General features: G+C 41.0%; 1 protein-coding gene across 1 annotated transcript; it reads right to left on the minus strand.

The window, feature by feature from the left end:
- Nucleotides 1-746: 746 nt before the first annotated feature.
- LOC134648775 (partitioning defective 3 homolog) lies at nt 747-21,690 on the minus strand. The gene is made up of 16 exons (XM_063503329.1): nt 21,578-21,690; nt 20,722-20,912; nt 18,962-19,129; nt 18,102-18,332; nt 17,540-17,715; nt 17,018-17,169; nt 15,955-16,501; nt 15,085-15,245; nt 14,352-14,474; nt 12,226-12,349; nt 10,971-11,111; nt 9,965-10,052; nt 9,847-9,852; nt 7,004-7,071; nt 6,321-6,407; nt 747-897 (listed from the first exon to the last, which is right to left on the minus strand). The coding sequence occupies exons 1-16, from the start codon at nt 21,654-21,656 to the stop codon at nt 759-761; spliced, it is 2,481 nt and encodes an 826-aa protein (XP_063359399.1). The 5' UTR covers nt 21,657-21,690; the 3' UTR covers nt 747-758.
- Nucleotides 21,691-21,782: the final 92 nt, after the last annotated feature.

Below are 21,782 nucleotides of genomic sequence, written 5' to 3' on the forward strand. Positions count from 1 at the left end.
ACTCGGATTACCTCGCCCCGCGACATGAATCTGACGGACTTCTGGCGTCCTCTCAGTAAAGCGACTTACCCACACATACACAATGACGCGTGTACAGACGTGCCGCGCACACATATAATCGCAAATGATTTTTGATGTATGGCGTGTCCGCCCTGTGGTAGTACCTTGCAGGGATGTTGCGAATATCCGCATCCGCATCCGCAACCGCGGAACTTCCGCATTATTTTCAACATCCGCATCCGCATCCTGATCCGCATAAAATCGATGCGGATTTAATGCGGATGCGGATGTGGAACAGGTCGGTACAGGAACGTCTTAGCATCGGCGTAAGTGCTAGACTGCTAGGTAATTTAGTCATTAACCAAAAAAACCTATTAGAAATGAGCAGTCAAGCTGAGTGGGACTTAATGTACGGAACCCTTGGAACACGAGTCCGACTCGCACTTGGCCGGTTTTTTTGAAATAAAAATTACTAAAATGTAATATTTGACGTTTTTTATGGTACTATCTTGACATCCGCCTGCCTGCCTGCCTGCCTTTAAAAATCCGCATCCGCATCCGCATCCGCATCCACGGATGTCAAAAAATCGGCATCCGCAACATCCCTGGTACCTTGGGCTGCGTTGCGCTGAGAGTGGCAACGATACCACTTTGTCGATTGTCAATAAATGGACTATTTGTAATTGGATCTTTGGGCGTTATCGACCGACGAAGTGGTTCAAGTGGTATATTTATGCCTATAAAAACTAGCCAGATGATCAGTGGTAGTGTGAGAGCTTGCCGGGCCGTTTGGGCGGCGCGCTCTCGTACTCGTAGTAGTTGGACTGCGGCCGCGCGGCGGGCGCGTCCCTACAGGAGCGCTGCGAGTGGTAGCCAGTGGTAGCGCCTACCCGCCGACTGTGGACAAGGAACATTTGTGAGACATGGGCATAGAGAAAAAAATACATAGAGTGTTCACTCCATACATCAGTTTTAGTACCAAAAAGACTATTAGCATCTAGCATCGAGTAGCGGAACTATCAGTACTGCTACTTGACAATAGATGTCGCCACCGACCGGAAAGTCTTATGCTGTTGAGATAAGACTTTCCGGTCGGTGCTACATCTATTGTCAAGTAGCAGTACTGATAGTTCCGCTACTCGATGCTAGATGTTGACACTGAAATTATTAGTCTGAAGTGATGTATGGAGTGAGCACTCTATGTATTTTTTTCTCTATGCATATGGGTATAAACTGCAGATAGATGCATATTTTTAGCCCCCTATTTAGTCGAAGTTGTGCATCATAATGATTTATTTATCGTAAGGCTTGGGTACCTACATGTCATCATAAATAAATAAATAAATAAATAAATAAATATTATAGGACATTATTACACAAATTGACTAAGCCCCACGGTAAGCTCAAGAAAGCTTGTGTTGTGGGTACTCAGACAACGATATATACAATATACAAATACTTAAATACATAGAAAACAACCATGACTCAGGAACAAATATTTGTGCTCATCGCACAAATAAATGCCCTTACTGGGATTCGAACCCAGGACCGCGGCTTCACAGGCAGGGTCACTACCCACTAGGCCAGACCGGTCGTAATAATAATAATAATGATATGAATGTGTTAATGGTCTGATAATGTGATAGCTAGGTACCTACGTACTCGTATTTCATTATTCCGCTGAATAATCTCTTGAGAAACAACAAAAACTTTCAAGGAATTACTACAAAATCATTTAGATATTTTGTTCCCGTTTTGTCATGTTTAATCTTAAAGGCCGGCAACGCACTTGCAACCCCTCTGGTGTTGCAGGTGCCCATGGGCGACGGCGATTGCTAACCATCAGGCGATATGTCTGATTGTCTGATCGTTTTCCTCCTATATCAATAAAAAAATCTCTTGGATCCAGTTTACCTCGAGAACGAATAAATTTGGCAATTTATCTGTATTGGCAACAAAGTGTAAAATCCTACTAAGGTGTTGATAAAGTACAGTTTGCTATGTTTAAGGTTGTTACTCCAAGAAACTGACTTATTACCGACATGATCCATATGCAATAAATATAGCATATAGCATTTACCGTTTTTAATCAACTCTGCAAATGTGTCAGGCTGATTATATTAACTAGCTAATTTACAATTATAATAAAGCTATCCATACGATGGGACCCCACGTCGGTCTTTATAGCTTTAAAGGCTTCGGCACACAGGCGCGTTATCCGGGCGGGGCATGAGCGGGGCGTGAGCGTTTTGTATGTAAAAGCGGCGCGCCCCGCTCACGCCGCGCCCGGAAAACGCGCCTGTGTGACGAAGCCTTAATAACTTCTATGACATGGCGACGGACTTTAGCGATAATTTATTTTATATTATAATAGCAAAGCGATATCGTTGCTTAACGAACTTATAACATAGCAATTTAAGTTATGTAATGAACTTGCAAAATGCTTTTCAAGAAAAAGCGCCCGAAGCGACTTATGAGTCATCTAAAGTAAATAACTAATCTAAGTTCTGCTCAAGTTTAATAGGATAGGAGGACTTGATTCTTTAATAGATCCTCTTAGGGTACGGTCTACTTAAGACGCCACCCGCGACGGACAGCATGCCATGACGCCATGACGTCACGACGAGCGACTGACACACTGCCCGCCGCGAGTGCTTGAGGGCCTACCGCGAGCCTTCATTCGATCGTTCGTCTATTTGCCTATCATTCAAAAGATAACGAAACTTCAATTTTCGCGGTTCCGTACAGCTACCACTAGTTTGGTACTGTGACATAAACGCTAGCGTGGACGTAACTTTCTACGCATCTCGCTTGTACTGGCATATATCAGTGCGAGCGAGATGTATAGAAAGTAAATTACGTAGACGTTAGCGTATATTTCAGTGTTGTTTTTGTAATACATTGAAGAATTTTATGATTTAGTAAACTGTGCAAAGTGTGCAAAATATTATGTTTGTTACTACCCCTGAATACTAAATACTTACACAGTTTATACTAATATTAAAATAAACTACTAATAGAGTAGATAAACTGAGCCTGACAAACAAAACTGACATTTACGCTATCGAGAACGTAATTTACTTTCTATTCTATAACGTAATTTATTTCTCGTTTGCACTAATATGCGAGTACGAGCGAGATGTATAGAAAGTAAATTACGTAAATAAAAAAAGTTAAGTAAATCATCATCGTGGCTGCGATATGTTTTACTAATAATATGTATACCTACCGCAATGATTCAGTGAAGGATTTTCTTCGATAATGGCGGATCTCTTCCCATAATATTATTGAATCTGTGGTAATGGCGTATCTACATAATTAGTGATTACCTACTTAAGAATCAGTAGAGCAGATGAGTCACTGGGCATCTAATTGAATTAATTCGATCTCGGTAAATCTCCACCGGATTAGGTAAGTCATGAGTTCACAGGAATTAGATTGAATTGGAAAATACCCGACCGCAGAAATAGTAATTGCTCGGAATCTGACCAATAACACAGATGACACAGAAAGGGTTCTTAGTTGACTATACGGAACCCTAAAAAGGAAGAATAGAGGGTATTTTGGTATCAACTTGGATGAGAATATTATAAATTTTCATAACTGTCACATTTTATAACACCATTATTTCGATATTTCAATCAATATTGAAAAACCTTTGAATTGAACTTCAAGGGAACTTTTGATAAAGTAAGGATGCTTTCGGGACGGATGTATTTCGTCCGTTGACCAGCCATTTCCTATCTCTATCGCACGCGCGTAACTATATTGCTGTCCCGGTCAATGCCAGCGTACGAGCAAGGCATATATGCGCGTGCGATAGAGATAAGAAATGGCAGGTCAATGTACGTAAGTATAAGTGATTAGCGTCCTTCCTTACTTTACCAAGATTATTGTAACGACAAGACTTCTGGCTAGGTACCATCAGTTTGGCACTAACATAAACGCCATCGAGAACGTAATTTACTTTCTATACATCTCGCTCGTACTCGCATATAAGTGCAAACGAGATGTATAGGTAGAAAGTAAATTACGTTCTCGATAGCGTATATGTCAGTTTTGACACTGTCAATGACTCATATTGTCTTCAACTTTATCCAACTCCTCGTAAATTTTATGTTTCTTTTCGCACGGGATTATGTTGATGGTTATGGGACATTAAATTCTAGACAGTGATAATATTTTTAATCAAAACGTGTTTACTTAGCATTAAGAATGGACTGTTCTGTATTCTGACTTTTTTTATGAGTCAGCAAAAAAGTGTGTGACAAGCAAAGCAAAGGCATCTTACCAATGTCAACGATGTCGTTAGGAAGCAGGAAAACAAATAATATTAATTCTATGATGTTCATAACAAATCATTAATCATTTAATATATAGATAGAAAAAAACGTATATCTCACTTATTTATTAATTCGTTTCATTTCATTAACATGAATGTAAATTATTCATAGCTACATAAAAGTATTCGTCCTGCTTTAAGTAGCTATCTATAATATTCTGTTAGACTAAGACCAAGCTAAATTGGCATCGATTTTGATAGCCCAGACTATGCAAATGTTCATTTAAACGAGCAATTCTTGTATAATTATTTATTTATATGTATATATATTTTGAGGATCTCGGAAACGGCTCTAACGATTTCGATGAAATTTTGTAATATGGGGGTTTTCGGGGCCTAAAAGTCGATCTAGCTTGGTTCCCAGATATTGTTATATAAACGACATAATTTCATAGAAGTGGGCGTTTAAAAATAACACTTGCACAGTCTTAGCTTGGTCTTACTCTAGTACGAGGACTAATAGCTGGATTTATAATGAGTCTGTACTTATGTACGTAAGAATTTCTAGATTTAAAAGCCGTAGGGAGTTCCCGAATCCGATTGTAATCTAAGGTAATTGTAGATACTGAGAAAAGGCGTAATTACTTAATAATTACACAGAATTGCTAACAAGCGCGTTGTCAATTATTACGTGAACGTAAATAAAGATATTAAGTACATCTTAGGTTACGTACAGGTACAGCGATTACTAGAATTTATTAAGTTCATAAAAAGTGTAACATTCGTTTCACTGTGTATTTTTTTTTCTTCCTACACTTTTAAAAAGTACTCTTTCGTACCACCTTTCGTCAGAAAAATTGTATATTGTAGGATACATACCGAATGTGAAATGTATGGTGGCACCAAAGGTACCAAAGCATCTCTACTGAGAATTATTTTTAAACATGTTATGTTACAATTTTTTAATACTTTTATATAAAACATTCACGTGCCTGAAAAACTACATTGAGCATTGAAAAGTGCTCCGGTCACACCAGGTTTACACGAGTAAGCTCAAAGTATAATACTAACAATTCTTTTAACTTGACAACTTAATAGAAACGGTCGAGAGCGAGCTTAATTGCACGTGGGTGTTATATGTACATTTACCCCACCGCGTTTGTATTTTCTTCTGATCCTACATTACGAAAGCAACCTTATCGGGGACATTTTAGAGTTTATATTTGAATAAAAGATTTGTATACAATACGAGTTTAAGAAAGTAATACGGCGATAATTGTTTCATGCCTATAAGCGTGCTGGATGGAGGAAATTTATTTAGAGCAAAGTGAAATCTATTTTTAGTGTCGTATTTCTGTTAGGGTCCTAATAATTATATTATGCTTATGAACAAAGAATTGTATTATCTGTCTAGTTGTTTTATGTTATTCTTTCTCAGATTTTTAATGGAGATTTTAATTTAGCAAAATAGAAACCTATAACTTATATTGTTTATATTTATACCTATACCTACATGTAAATATAGAGTATCCCTTCTTAAAGGCGTCTATATCGCAAACTTCTAAAAATTGCGGGAACTTCATTAATGTGTTTTGCCCTCGATATTTTTGATTGCCACAGATTTGCATAGGTACCTACTAACAAGAAATTAGGTTCGATTGAGAATATAATTATTATCTACGACTTGTCATAAAGTAGGTACCTATAAGTTCAAAATTTGGTCCCGTACATTAATATTGGTTTATATTAACCTTTTCGACGCCGTGTCAAACACAAAAGCCGTCACGCTGACGCCACGTCACGTAAGTATCAAAACTCAAATTGAACTTTATGCATATGCACGTAGGTCTATGTTGCTCTGTGGTCTGTGACCGATTAATCGTTTGACCTACGGTGCGGCTATATCGGTCATTGGCGTCCAATAGGTTAAATATTAATCTGTATAATTTTAACGCAGTACCTAGGTACGGCACCTATCTTCGGTATCTATATGAGCCTATATCTCAAAACGTTTAGGTAAAAGTGTATGTATATTTACCTCTCCTCCTCGACTTTGGCCCTCTGCGCGTGAACCTGCCGCCTCATCTGCCCTATTTGCACTTCGCTCAACTTTTCACGCCGCGCGCTGCAAAAGCACCAGTCAATATTTACTTACAACCGTCACAAGATAAACATACTAAGCGACGTCTACCGGCCTAGCCAAGCTGACAATCGCTATCGCTTCGACAACGAAACGCTTTGTCTCTCTATCGCTTTTCAATATTAGTGCGACAGTGACAGTTGCGTTTCGATCGCTACGGAGCGTAAGCGTTTGGCATGTTGGCTACACGGCCTGTAACTTTCGCGCTTAGGGCGTTCTTTCGACTTGTTTACTCCGAAAGAGTAAATAAAGACGATGGGGAAAATATGTTTCCAATATTAGTACCTTTTAGTGGACCGATGGGGTTTGTTTAGGTATTGTACTGTCGCCTGAATTTGAGTTCGGGTTTTGTCAATAAAAATTTAAGGTAAGTATACACATTTTAGTACTTACCTAAATTTCGTTATGATACAAAAATAATGTAGGTTCTAAAGACTTTATTCGCCTAAAATATTATAGACAGTCAAATCTGTTCCTATATCTACCTAATATAAAATAAACTAAGTAGAACATTTAACCAAGAATCACTTTTACGTGGCTACGTAAATACACACAGCTTTATTATAATTAAGGTTACTTACTTGAGGTTTTGTTGGATTTCATCGTAGTTGACATAGTGGCCCGTTGGTCCCCAGGCACTTTCCATTCCCTGCGAAAACGAGTTCAGAATGAATATTACGATAACTAATTATTAGCAGAGCGAGTTGTTTGAAACTACACTTCAGAAAAACGTTTTTAGGTACCCGAAGCGAGAAATCGCGGTTTGCTAGTAGCTAAGAGGTGTTTTTAAATACCTTGTTTTATTAACCTTTTCGACGCCGTGTCAAACACAAAAGCTGTCACGCTGACGCCACGTCACCGAAGTGTCAAAACTGAAATTGAACTTTATGCATATGCACGTAGGTCTATGTTGCTCTGTGATATGTGACCGATTAATCGGTATTTGGCGTTGAACCTACGGTGCGGATATATCGGTCATTGGCGTCCAAAAGGTTAAGAGGTAGGTAGTGCTTGTAACAATAAATTATGCGTGTAGTTAACGCATTTTGATGCAGTTTGTTTGAAACAATTCGCTCTTAAAACACATAAAAGCATTGTTTGCTTAAACATGAAATTTAATATTTACTTATAAAATAATATTGGTCAGCCATATTAACAGAGTGAAAAGTAGAAAATATAGCAAGCCTTGTTTATACTAAATAAGCAAAGTTTTAGTGACTATATTTAGTTAAGGTTCGCTAGTTAGCAGCTAGTTAGTAAATTACTTTAGGTTTTTAGTTCCTATTCAATGTGTGGTGATTTCAGCGGTTTTTTTTTTGTTATAATTAAATGGGAACGAATTTAACGTTACAAAAGATTTCGCTGTATAGATAGACACACACACGTGAAACAGTTTGACAAAAACAAATAATAACAATTAAGGAAAATAATGTGTTGCATTGATCTTTGGTAATGTTTGATTCGCTCCCATCAGTAACTTTTAAAATTACACACAAAATAATATAATATATTAACGTTATGTAATTTTGAACAATGCGATGAAGCTACAAAAAGCTATATTAAATAATTTCTACAAACGCTCTTAAACTTGAGTAGTTAAAAACCCGCATCCACAGATTTCGCTGTCAAAAACAGTTCCGTATTATTATTAACAGCGCACACTCGCAACGATATTTTTTAAACATATGGACAATATATTGATACATGCCTCTGATTTGTATGTAAACTGTACAAAATGTACAATTTAATTGTGACAACACACTGCCGGACTGACGTTATCCATTCCACCAGTTCAAGCAGTGAATGAGTAACAGTATAGTTTGTAGCTTTCTAGTAGAGCCCGAAGACTTATCCTATTGTCTATTGTTCAGTAAAACCGCACGTGCTACTTACCTGCAAAAAAGGGTCCTAATTATTCTATTTGGCACCTGAGCGCGGGCTAGTCCAACGCTCAAAAAACCAGTGTAGGTGCGCTCTCCGATAACGCGCCTTTGTTACGCATCTCGATGACACATTTTAGACTGGTTCTGTAGCGTTCGACTCGCCGGCACTCAGTAACCGAAGTACCGATTTTTTATGCAGGTGGTTGTGGCACGTGGCACGAGCGGTTTTACTTAACAATAGACAATAGGATTAGCCTTCGGGCTCTATTAGAAAGCAACAAACTATACCTAATGTCAGGCGTGGCTCACTCCGCAATTTCGTCGCTTTGTTACAGGTAGCTAAAAGTACATCCGTTCGGCCCCAATTTTGGGGAAAGTCATAAGCCGCGCGTGGCGCTGTCGCCACCTAGCGGCCATGTCTGTGCTGATCGTAACAGACGCGTTTTGTTAGAGAGTGAGTCTTCTGTACTTAGTACTATTATTTATTCTGTGCTAATGTGTCATTTTTGTGTATGAACTGAAGAGTTCCGTTAAATGAATTTAAGAAGAAACGTTAGTCGTTAACAAATGGGTCAATCAACTATTTCTTGTTGTTATTCTGTCCCATCAGCAAGGAGACAATAGTAGCATAGATTGTTAGAAGAACTGCTGTACCATGTTCTACTAACATGCTCAGTAGATGTCCCATTATGGAAAGGTCTTATAACTACCATAAAATGCAAGTTTGGTTCATTTAAATACGAAAAACCTAGAATTTTAAGAGTGACTCAGGAGACCGTAACCATAGCAACGTGTGACAAGAAAAAGTTGATTAACCCAAATAAAAAAACTGATTTAAATTATTATCATCATCATAGTACAAACCCATCCCATTAAACAATTGTGAAGTTATCTATGAAAAGCGACCTTTTTGTCGATGGCGCTTACGCCATTATTAATGATGCTCCGATATAAGAACAATGCCGCGCGACACTGTGCGGCGTAAGCGCCATCGTCAATAAGGTCCCTTTTCATAGATAATGCCCCAATTTATTATCATGGCTCCTCTACACGATGGGCCAACGCCGGTCACTCCAAGGGACGCAGCCATGCGGTAGAATGAGATAGCAATATCACTTGCTCCCTCTAACGCATAAATGCGTCCCTTGGAGTGGCCGGCGTTGGCCCATCGTGTAGAGGAGCCATCAAGCAGATACGTCTGCAATACCGTTAAAAATAACCATTCCATTGTTTTCTTTTTTCATTCCATATTGTAATATACCTAATCATTTTGCGTCATTAAAAAACAACAGTCGTCAACACAATCAATACTACCAACTACCAACTAATGTTATATTAAATTTAAACTTTCTACAAAACATACAACCACGGTTATATTGCTCAATCTACAAGCGTGAAGAGTCGGGACTTAGAAACTGACTGATAATCTGAATACTAGGTACCTTCTCGTGACGTTTACAAACAAAGGGTACTTACACTATCGGTTGTCGATAGGGGTTATTCCTCATTGAAGGTACGTTTAATGCAGTATAACCGAAAACCCTTTGCTTTCAAATCGCACATTTCTTAAATTAAATATTATCAATAATGGAAGGAAAGACTGAAGAGGGAGAGAAAAGTTTATTAAGCCTAAAGATGAGTGTTTGTGTGTGAACTCACTTGGTGTGCGGGCGCGGTGCGGGCGGGCGGCGCGCGGTAGGGCGGCGCGCGCTCGCCGCTGCTCTGCCGCGAGTGCTGCACCTCGGGCCTGCATGAGAGGTACATTTTACTGCCTATTTAGACTCTCGCGCGAGCCACGAGACGAGCCGCGAGCCGCGCCACGAGACGCGAGTCACCGTTTACACTCGCGTTCGGCTTGTCATTCGGTTATAAACCTTATGCCGTGCCGTTAGTGTTTAAATTATATTAGCTCGACGAGCTTGCGAGCCACGAGACGAGCCGCGAGCCCACCGCTTACACTCTCGTCTCGTGGCTCGGCTCGCGGCTCGTCTCGTGGCTCGCGCGAGAGTCTAAATCGACTATTAGAGCCTGTGCGGAAAGAGAAGAGTCGTGGAACGTATGGGGCCCAATACATTCCACGACTCTTCTCTTTCCGCACAGACTACATGGATTTACTTCAACTGGGCAAATGTGGCGAAATATTGTCTAAAAACTGGACGACAATTTTTCAGGATAAAGACAATGTAAAAATAAATAGAGTATTAATACATGTCTATGCTAAGTATTTAAGTATCTGTAATGAAGTGTAAAAAAATACGACTAAGTAAGTATTCATACAAAATGTTCAGTCCATTCCGCCCAATCCATCTAGCCAACCCCAATTAATGAGAAGAAGACAAGGGAAAAAAATAGGTACATTCACCTGCAATAATATGTTGCACAACGAAAACCGCAAAAATATCTGACACGATCTTATTTGTAGAGCCATAAGAGCTTGTCACATATTTTTGCGGCCTTTGAAAGGTAACATATTATTGCAGGTGACTGTACAATGTACATATTCAATGAATAGGTTTACAAGGCTGCTTTTATTCAATTTTCAGTTACATATATATTTTATGAACCTCCAGGTTTTTTTTGTCGAAAAATGTATATGCGTATAATGCACTTCTGACTTATGTATGATAAATAAATAAATATATTACTTAATTGTTAATTTGCTTACTTGTTGTGCGTGTTTTCATCTAGTCTCTCCTCCCGGTTGTGCCGTTCTAGCGCTTCCCTCGATAGCGACTTTTCCGAAGCTCGCCCTGGCTGAGATCTCCCATATATTTCCGTGTCCGGTTTTTTGTGGGGTTTGCCGATTCTGTTTAAATTAAAAATAGCTGTCAAATGTGCGTCTTTTTTAGAATGAAGAGCTAATTAGTGTAATTAAATTAAAATGTATAAATAATGGATAGAGGAGGTGCTACAAGTCTAATATTATAGGTACAAACGGAAAATATTTCGGAAAACATAAAAATCTGGCTCTCTTTGACACTCACTGCTGTTTAATTAATAAGTACGTACTTAAAGCTAATTACCACAGCGCTTGTTCACTTTTTTCTTTATTATAAACTACTGTATATAACTACTCCTAGACTAGAATATGATATAAAATGTAATAGAATTATTTGTTTTATATCTAACGATCGCTATACGATAAGTAATTGCTTCTGTATTCTTTACATTAACTATGAACATTGTATTGAGAGATAAATAAACTAAACTAAAGGTACTAAAATAGTAACTAGAGGTACTAAGACCTTATAGTGTTATAACACAATAATAGGGATGATGACACATGTTGAATTTTATAACAAAATCTAGTAAAATAGATAGCAAACGAGCAATTTATCACAATAATGTGGATATTAAAATAAAATATTGAAAAATTACAAAAATACAGGACCTGAAAGTTTCAAAATTTAAGTTTTTTTAACTTCCAAAAACGATAAAAGTAAGGGTACCATTCGATTCCTTACATTTCATGCAATAAAATATTGTATAGCAACTATATACATAAACGCAATATTTCACCGACAAAAACGCAATTTTCTTGTTTTGTCCATACTACAAGATGGGCGATGACGTCACGGCCCTTGTCCGTTTTGTATAGAGTCAGACCAAGAAAAGTCTGCAGCGGATTTGACAGCCCTCGCAGTGCCAGTGTTATTTTAAACGTCAAACTACTATGAAATTATGACGTGTAAATAACACTTGCACTGCGTGGGCTATCAAATCCGCTGCAGACTTTTCTTGGTCTGACTCTAGGGCGTTTCGCGAGTGAAGTGCGACTGTCGGCCTTTGACTACAATTTCTGACTTTTGTGTTACTTTAATGCAATGGGTCCCATATAGAGATTTGATCCTAAAAACAAACCCGATCGATTGATACCATAAAAAAAATTAGTCATGTAGCCTATTCCAAAAGCGACTGACCTTAACATGTTGGAGAGCGATTTAAGCAGCGAGGGCTTCTTGTGCGAGAGCGAGGACTGGTGCGGCGAGCCGCGCACCATGCCCTCCGGCGTGCGCCCGCCCTCCGTCAGCCAGTGCTTCAGCGCTGCACACACGCAACGTATATTTAGCTACTAGCTTTTGCCCGCGACTTCGTCTGCGTGGATTTAGTAATTAGGGTAGCTTATTTTTATGCAATCTGCTTTTCATCGATTACCCGTACAAACTTCCACCCCCCTTTTCGTCCCTTAAAGGATGACTTCTGGGATAAAAACTACCCTATGTCCTTCCCCGGGACTCAAACTCTCTATACCAAATTTCAACAAAATCGATTCAGCGGTTTAAGCGTGAAGAGGTAACAGACAGACAGACAGACACTTTCGCCTTTATAATATTAGTATGGATAGTACGAGGTAGTACAGTCGCCATCAGATATATCGGAGCGGCCGAGGTGCTTACAAATATCTGAACACGCACTCTAGCGCCTTTTGTTTTTTTTTTATTTGACATTTAGATTTTATTCTAGACCATAGAGAAATATAGTAAGACAAGAGTGCTCACTCCATACATCAGTTCCGACTATTAATTTCAGTGTCTACATCTAGCATCGAGTAGCGGAACTATCAGTACTGCTACTTGACAATAGATGTAGCACCGACCGGAAAGTCTTATCTCAACAGCATAAGACTTTCCGGTCGGTGCTACATCTATTGTCAAGTAGCAGTACTGATAGTTCCGCTACTCGATGCTAGATGCTAATAGTCTTTTTGATACTAAAACTGATGTATAGAGTGAGCACTCTATGTATTTTTTTCTCTATGGTACTAGGTACAGAAGACTCACTCTCTCACACGTCTGTTACGATCAGCACAGATATGGCCGCTAGGTGGCGACAGCGCCACGCGCGGCTTACGGCTAGCCACCAAAATTGGTGTGGAACGGATGTACTATTTATTAGCTACCTACAGTGTCGGCCCGAGCCCTTAATCAGGGTAGAGCAAAATCGGGTTTTGGCGCCCTTCGTTGAAGTTTTCAAGCGTATTCCTACCCCCCCCCCTCCCCCCCCTCGCCACACTCGCGTCTTTTAACACTTTTTTTCCTCATTTGCCTTGCCATCCGGCGCCTAGAGCGGCCGCTCCACTCGCTCTACCCCAGATCCGGTCCTGGCTACCTATAGCAAAGCGACGAAATCGCGGAGTGAGCCACGCCTGACGTAACGTACATAGCTATAGTACGAGGTAGTACAGTCGCCATCAGATATATCGGAGCGGCCGAGGTGCTCACAAATATCTGAACACACACTCTGGCGCCTTGACAATGCCTCTATTGATTCAGCGACTGTACTACCAGCTCTCCTAATAAATACCCACCCCGCATAGCCGCTAGGTATAATTGTTTTTTTTTAGCATAAGAAAAAAGATAAACAATCTTGACGTGCCTTTTAATTGAAAAACACGTTTTAAAAGTAAGTCACGGAAAATATGTAACAATTATTAATCTAATACGATCATTTATATTCTTCAGCTTTCATAAACAATAGTTAGGTACTGATTTTCAATAAGCGTTTTTCAATTAAAAGACATGTCAAGATCGCTTACCTTCTTTCTAATGCTAAAAAAAACGAACTATAAGTGTCCACCTTTCGATACAGCTTGTAGTGCGATATGGGTAATTAAGTACACTTACTGTACTCGATATAAACTAAACCGGGTATCTACGTCTTTACTACGCGCGGCGGTGAGCACGACATCTTATCTCTATTTCATTACTCATACAGTGATATGAAAGAGAGAGGTGAGAACGTGCGGCTTGCGTCGCGACCCCTAATGAAGACTCGGTTTTAAGTCGAAAAGCGGTTACTTAAACAGGCGAGAATATCTAAACTTATTGATTGAATATATGGACTTATCCATGCAGGTTACAAACTGTTGTAGTTGTATTGTACGTAGGTAAAGCAGTTTGTAAACTTTATTAATTTTGATCATTATTCAGTATTAAACCTATTCCAGATGAAGATTTATATCATAGTTAAGACAGTTAATTATTTGACCCATGTCAATGGTTAAAAAGGAAAGTTCACAAACTCGTAAAAATTAATTAATACTTACGTGGATGCGCACGCGCGTATATCGGCTCGTTCCGTGGATTCCTTTGGTTTTCCTGTATCGCTGTTTGTAGTGATTCTAAACTAGACGACTTCCGCATTCCCAGTGATGGTCCCACTTGTAATGCTGGAAATAAAATATTTATGCATAAATATGTAGGTAATTTAATAACGGAGGACATTTGACAATGCTTCATTATTATGAAAAAGTTATTGATAGATAGGTAAAACGGAGAAACTTGGATAAAACCTAAAAGGGACAGGGGATCCAAGCGAAAAATTAATAATCAAGATTAAGTGCGGGTAGTTTGTAATCCTGCGCAGCTAAAAATCGTTAATACAATTCCTCACCTGCGACCTGCGACCTAGAACCTACGGTCACGTTGGGAATGTCAGGCCAAATAATAAAAAAAAGTATGCGCACGCGATAGTACCGTTTCAATCCATTTCCGTCAGTAGAAAAGGTGGCAAATTTAAAAAATGTAAGCGCTAAAGCTTTGGTTTCCTCCGAAAGCGGTGCCGTCATATAGCGGCCGTCTCCATACAAATACTACGACATCTATATTTAGCCGTATTATTTAGTATGGAGACGGCCGCTATATGACGGCACCGCTATTCTAGGAAAACCGATCTTACGGGTATTATGTTGTCCTCCCATAGAAAATTCGAATTTCGCGCCTTTTCTACTGACAAAGTGGGTTAGCCAGAGTATAAAATATGTGTTTCGGTGTACTGACAGTGCATGGCCTTGATCTCCTTGATCTTCTTGTAGGTGCCGGTGGTCCTGGCGTCCATGGCGGCGTGGCGCTTCTCCGACATGGAGCGGCGCCCCACCGCGTCGCGGCTGAAGCCCGCGCCGCTCTCGCTGCCCGACTCGCCGGGGCCGCTAGTGCTCCCTCTGTAACAGCCATTATATCGTGTAAAAAGTCACCTCACTTTCGCCCAAATACGACGTGAGAAGACTTTATGAACCTGACAAGGTGAGACTTACAAACAAACATATACAGAGATAATCGTACGCTGATGCTAGCACCCAAAAAAAGGGATGGGATACAAATTTTTTTCTTATTTACTAAACTAACAAACTGGGTTTGCCAGATAAAATACTTGCGATCAAAAACCAAAAAACAGTCCTTTTCTGATATTAAATATTAAGAGCCCGCGCAGACAGACAGCGGTCTGGAGTTCCGAGTTCCGCGTATAGAGTTCTGCATTCTTTCGAATGTACGTGAGTCTTTACGATAACGCACACAGCAGGCGGTCAGAACTCCGCTTTGACCGCCTCGTTCTGAGCACCTGCTGTGTGCGTTATCGTAAAGACTGAAGACTCACGTCGAAAGAATGCAGTACTCTGAACGCGGAACTCCAGACCGCTGTCTGTCTGCGCGGGCTCTTAATATTTAATATCAGAAAAGGACTGTTTTTTTTTTGTTTTTGATCGCAAGTATTTTATAGTTTGTTAGTTTAGTAAATAAGAAAAAAACTGTATCCCATCCCTTTCTTTGGGTGCTAGTATTAGCGTAAAACAAAGACAGTACGATTATCTCTGTATATGTTTGAAATGAGACAATTCCTGGTCAAACTATGTATAAGAAAAATGTCAGTACCTCGTCGTGGTTCCATAATCTTCTTCAATAATAACATTATGGTGCGCGGGCGGCGACCGCGACATATGCACATGTCCCACATTAGGCCTAAAATGGCCGTTCGTCACCGGCGCGTCCAGTTGCGTCGCCATATAATAGCTCTCGTTCCTTAACCCGGTCAGTCTATCTATAACAGGGTTCCAACCGTCCAAGCGACTCCACTCGAAGCTATCTCTTTTAGGATCGTGAGGAACCGTATCTTTGTCTCTTTCTAGATACCCTTTGCTGTCGTCAGATTGATTGGAGACCCAGCTCGTGTTGTTATTTATTGTGATTATTGAGGCGTGTTTCTTGCTGCCTCGGTGTTCGTTGTCTATGCTTCTCTCTTTGTGGTTGTCGAATTTGTTCTGGTTGTAATCGGTGGGTTTGTTCTCTTTGTCGGTGTTGTATATGACGGTGTTGAAGTTTTGGGAGCTGTTGTTGTTGTCGACGCTGTTGGTGGTGTTGCCGGACTCGTTGCCGTTGGGCGGCGTGTCGTCTTTCCACCGAGCTAGGCTGTCCATACTATCTGCAATATGAATATTCAGGATGAGCTATGAGATGTGATGTGACAAGGGTTAAAATGGGGACGCGGAATTGATGTTAACGCAACGAAGTCGCTAGCATATTAAGACCGCTGAAAGGTTTTCATACGATTCATGTACGATGAGAGAGAGAGAGAGAGAGAGACAGGGAACATATATATGTAGATGGCCCTTAACTATGTACGGATACAAAATACAAATACAAAAATACAAAATTCTTTATTCCTTTAAAATACACATGGCCATACCATGGGATACCAGTTATAGTAAGAATAAAAACTTCCCCACAACTTCCACAATCGTTTGATTATAAGGTCTTTTTGGGGCAAAATAAATATCGTCAGGTGACAAGCAAAAGTCACTAATTACTATAAAATATTTAAACAAAAATCAACCTTCTTTTGAACTTCTTTTTTTTTGCCATGAACTTGTGGTACTTCGTGAGTTTTGCTTGTCATGTGACGATATATCCTGGTCACGGCACCAAATTGAAACATTACCTGTTCTCCTGGCGATTGTGAGCGAGATGCTGCCACGTACGCTGGGTCTCGCGTGCAGCAGGGCACGCCGGAGTGTCTCCATGGCCTCGGCGTTGGACTGCCCCACCAACGACACGCCGTTCACGCTCAGCAGCTGGTCGTTCGTGTGTAATCTAAAACAATCGATAAAGTTGTACCATTTAACCTTTTCGACGCCGTGTCAAACACAAAAGCTGTCACCCAGACGCCCCGTCATTGAAGTGTCAAAACTGAAATTGAACTTTATGTATATGCACGTAGGTCGATATTGCTCTGTGGTCTGTGACCGATTAATCGGTCTTTGGCGTTGGACCTACGGTGCGGACATATCGGTCATTGGCGTCCAAAAGGTTAAAGGTCTCACGTTCGTTCACAGTGTGACTATGCTTATGGTGCAGAGTATCTGCTATGTACGGAGAGTATCTGCTGTATCAGTTGTTGATTCCGCTGAAGAAACGTAATTCACGATTTTATTACGAGTATAAAACCTGCATCTGTACTGACCTGCCATCTCTCGAAGCGGCGCCACCGTTCAGCACCGACTTGATGAAGATGCCAAGGTCTTGAGGGTCCGTGCCCACGGTGACCTTGCCTTTGACGCTGATGCCCAGCCCGGCCTTCTCCGAGTCGTGCACCGGTACGTCTAGCCGAAGGATCAGACGATTTCTTAAACTAAGGATCTGAAAATGGGAGGATGAAGAAATGTCATTAAATGTCGCTTTGTGAAACTGATAATTGCAAAATAATTGAGTTTATTGAGTTAAAATAAAAAGAGGGACATACCACAATGAATTGGGCTCCTAAAGAATAGTTAAGTATGCGATAACGATAAATGCTAAGATGAGAGAGAGAGTGAGATAAAAAGAGAAACTTAATCAAATCTATATAATGTCCGACCATTCCCTTAAAACGAACGGAAAGTGTTGGATATTTACAACCCTCAACTCTATTTGGACCAGCATGGGGACTATGGCCCCATCCTCTCTTGCATGAGAGGAGGCATGTGCTCAACTGTGGGTCATATAAAGGCTGAGATTCCAGTATCTTCAGGCTTTGGGATACTTACAGAGTTAGAACTAGAATTCAGAGCTTCCTGCAGCGAACTGTCCTGGTCTTTGATCAGGTCGTCCTTAGAGGAGCTCTTGGGTATCCGGCCCCGCGCCGAACCGTGGTTGATGGCGTTCACTATACTGGACACTCGGCCGTTGTCACCGACGTCCACTGGTTTGGACTGGCCGTTGGGCATGCCTATCGCCTTTTCTGAGTATTTTTGTGGACTCTGCTGGGGCTCAACCCTCTGTAAACAAATTCGTTTAAGTTTGAGTTGCGAATCAAGATAATTAATTACACGTTAATACAAATATACACTCAATCAAATGTTACCGTGAATACGATAAATAGTCTTTTTAAGGTAAGTCTTGCAAGTCTGATGGTCGGGACGTCCAGGGTTGACAACAATGAACGCTATGAAACATCTAAAAACCTTGATATGGAAAGAAGAAGTAAAATAAAACCTTTATTCTTCCAGTGCCTATAAATAGCCGAGAGCGCATCGTCCTGAACATGTCCTCACGGAAAACGGTATCCTTTTGAAGATGGTTCGACCAATATTGAGCATCAAATTCCAGTATCATACTTAAGAGCCCATCAACGTGCTCACTAGCGCCACTGCTAAATAATCGTGATTATTTAAATTTAACGAAAGATATTTAAAAAAGGGGACCGCTACGTACTGTATCTTGTATTAAAGTACCTTTTGAATACATCAAACTAGTTTCTATGTTGCTGGATTCGTCAATCTATGCGTCCAAAGTTGAAGCGGCCGTGTTTGTTTATCTTTCGTTAAATTTAAATAATCACGATTATTTAGCAATGGCACTAGTGTGCACCCAGATGGGCTCTTAACTAAAAACAGAATCCTCTTACCTGCGTTCTGCTGACAGGCCGCTGCACCACGATGTCGACAGTGGAGTCTGTGGGCGTGTTCCGTAGTAGAGATACTACTTGTTGCTGCGTGAGGCCCGACACCGACACGTTGTTCACAGATACTAGACGGTCGCCGGCGCGCAGCCGCCCGTCCGTTACCGCGGCGCCCTGTGGATTCAAAAAATCTTTATTTTTAGGGTTCCGTACCCAAAGGGTAAAAACGGGACCCTATTACTAAGACTCCGCTGTCCGTCCGTCCGTCCGTCTGTCACCAGGCTGTATATCTCACGAACCGTGATAGCTAGACAGTTGAAATTTTCACAGATGATGTATTTCTGTTGCCGCTATAACAACAAATACTAAAAACAGAATAAAATAAAGATTTAAGTGGGACTCCCATACAACAAACGTGATTTTTGACCGAAGTTAAGCAACGTCGGGCGGGGTCAGTACTTGGATGGGTGACCGTGTTTTTGCTTGTTTTTTTGCTTGTTTTGCTCTATTTTTTGTTGATGGTGCGGAACCCTCCGTGCGCGAGTCCGACTCGCACTTGGCCGGTTTTTTTATTTTTATAATAAACTGATCGGCGATTGGCTCTAGTCACACCTGATGGAAAGTGAAGACAGAGCCTAAAATAGAGCTCACCGATTCAGTAATAGCCTATTCACTCTTGCTTTAAAGAGACCGAGGTCATATTTCTCAGGGAATACAGGTGACGGGAGTACATTCCATTCTCTAGCCGCCCTTACCAAAAAAGACGAGGCAAATCGTTTTGTGCGGACAAATGGGATATTAACAGCGAACGGGTGCATTCGCCGCGCCTGGACGTCCGATGATGGAAAGGGGAAGGTGGGATCAGGTCATGCAGTTCTTGTGCGCACTCCCCAAAATGTATCACCCAATATTAAAGAGGCTCTGTCAACATCTGGCGAATAGCACGACACTGGCGAACCGTTCATCCCCTGCATGTGAACCGCCCATTCTTCTCAAAATTCCCGAGAGCAACTAGCGATCCATTCGCAAATAGTTGACGTTAGTAGCGCATTATTCCATAGATTGAGATGCACCTGGATTTTTCATTATCTATGAACCGATTAAAATAATTGCAGCAATTACTAGTTCTATGGTCTATCGCATTCACATGTAGACATACACGACATCTTCGATGACAGCGACAATAGATAGCAGTAGGTGTAGGTTCTACCTGCTTTAAAGGACGGACACGAAGTTTTGTGACTTATAGTAATGTCCATTTCAAGGAGACGTTTCCAACTAACCTTAGGAAGAATATTCTTAATGTAGATGGGACAGTGTCCGCCCGTGGGATTGTCTCTGGTGGTGATGGTGAAGCCTAGCCCTTTCTCGCCTTTGACAAGCGTGACGGACACGTTTTGTGACTTATAGTAATGTCCATTTCAAGGAAACGTTTCCAACTAACCTTAGGAAGAATATTCTTAATGTAGATGGGACAGTGTCCGCCCGTAGGATTGTCTCTGGTGGTGATGGTGAAGCCTAGCCCTTTCTCGCCTTTGACAAGCGTGACGGACACGTTTTGTGACTTATAGTAATGTCCATTTCAAGGAAACGTTTCCAACTAACCTTAGGAAGAATATTCTTAATGTAGATGGGACAGTGTCCGCCCGTAGGATTGTCTCTGGTGGTGATGGTGAAGCCCAGTCCTTTCTCGCCTTTGACAAGCGTAACGGCCACGTTTTGTGACTTATAGTAATGTCCATTTCAAGGAAACGTTTCCAACTAACCTTAGGAAGAATATTCTTAATGTAGATGGGACAGTGTCCGCCCGTAGGATTGTCTCTGGTGGTGATGGTGAAGCCTAGTCCTTTCTCGCCTTTGACAAGCGTGACGGACACGTTTTGCGTCGCCGTCGCAGGCTTGCTGCTCGGGCTCACTGGGACTTCTTGGCCGGATATCGCTCGCTCCGTGCTGCCCACTGAAGGGTAAAGGGTAGGTTAAATATAGGATCTTAAAGATTTTAAGCCCTCACGGGGCTTTAAGTGTATTAAGTAAGCAGTATTTTTCAGACGAAACTTAATATTTAATTTAACTATGTGTCTTCAATACTAAAAAATACCAACATTAATGCTCTACGACCTACGACCTTACGTGAATGCCTGATCTTGAATATGACGCATCACGACATTTATAAGTTGCCTAAATAATCAATGTGATTAATTACATATTTATTACAATGATTAGGTATTTAGGTATTTACTAGATATTACAAGCATGCATTATCGTTAGGTTATACAACATTCCACCTGGTAGTTTCCGCTCAATGTATTCTGCCCAACGGGTTATCTTCACTTGCCTTGGTATATTTAGAAGGCTTGTTAAACAAAATAGGCACCTAAAGAGCTAGGCCATTTCTAGATGAATCATAAACTTACCCTCAGGAGTGGGCGCTACTGCGGATGCACGCTGGCGACGTTGTTGACACCCGACACCCATCGCAACATGTCTTCGACCCGGGGGGTGTCGCCCGACGTGTCCTGGCCACAGCTGATCGATTATCTCCTCACATCGCAGAGAAGGCGCTTTTAAGCGAAGTAGGCAACTCAGGAGCAATGGAAATTTCTAGATGAATCATAAACATACCCTCAGGTAAGAGATCAAGTGGGCGCTCCTGCGGATGCACGCTGGCGACGTTGTTGACACCCGACACCCATCGCAACATGTCTTCGACCCGGGGGGTGTCGCCCGACGTGTCCTGGCCGCAGCTGATCGATTATCTCCTCACATCGCAGAGAAGGCAACTCAGGAGCAATGGAAATTTCTAGATGAATCATAAACATACCCTCAG

Source organism: Cydia amplana, chromosome 6, assembly GCF_948474715.1.
Source record: "Cydia amplana chromosome 6, ilCydAmpl1.1, whole genome shotgun sequence".
Lineage (NCBI taxonomy): Eukaryota > Metazoa > Arthropoda > Insecta > Lepidoptera > Tortricidae > Cydia > Cydia amplana.

Coding starts and splice junctions, on each gene's coding strand:
- LOC134648775 (XM_063503329.1), bottom strand. CDS start 21,656: ATGTTGCGATGGGTGTCGGGTGTCAACAACGTCGCCAGCGTGCATCCG. Junction 18,333..18,961: donor GGCCTGTCAGCAGAACGCAG/GTAAGAGGATTC, acceptor ATTTGTTTACAG/AGGGTTGAGCCCCAGCAGAG. Junction 12,350..14,351: donor ATACGCGCGTGCGCATCCAC/GTAAGTATTAAT, acceptor GCGTGTGTGCAG/CGCTGAAGCACTGGCTGACG.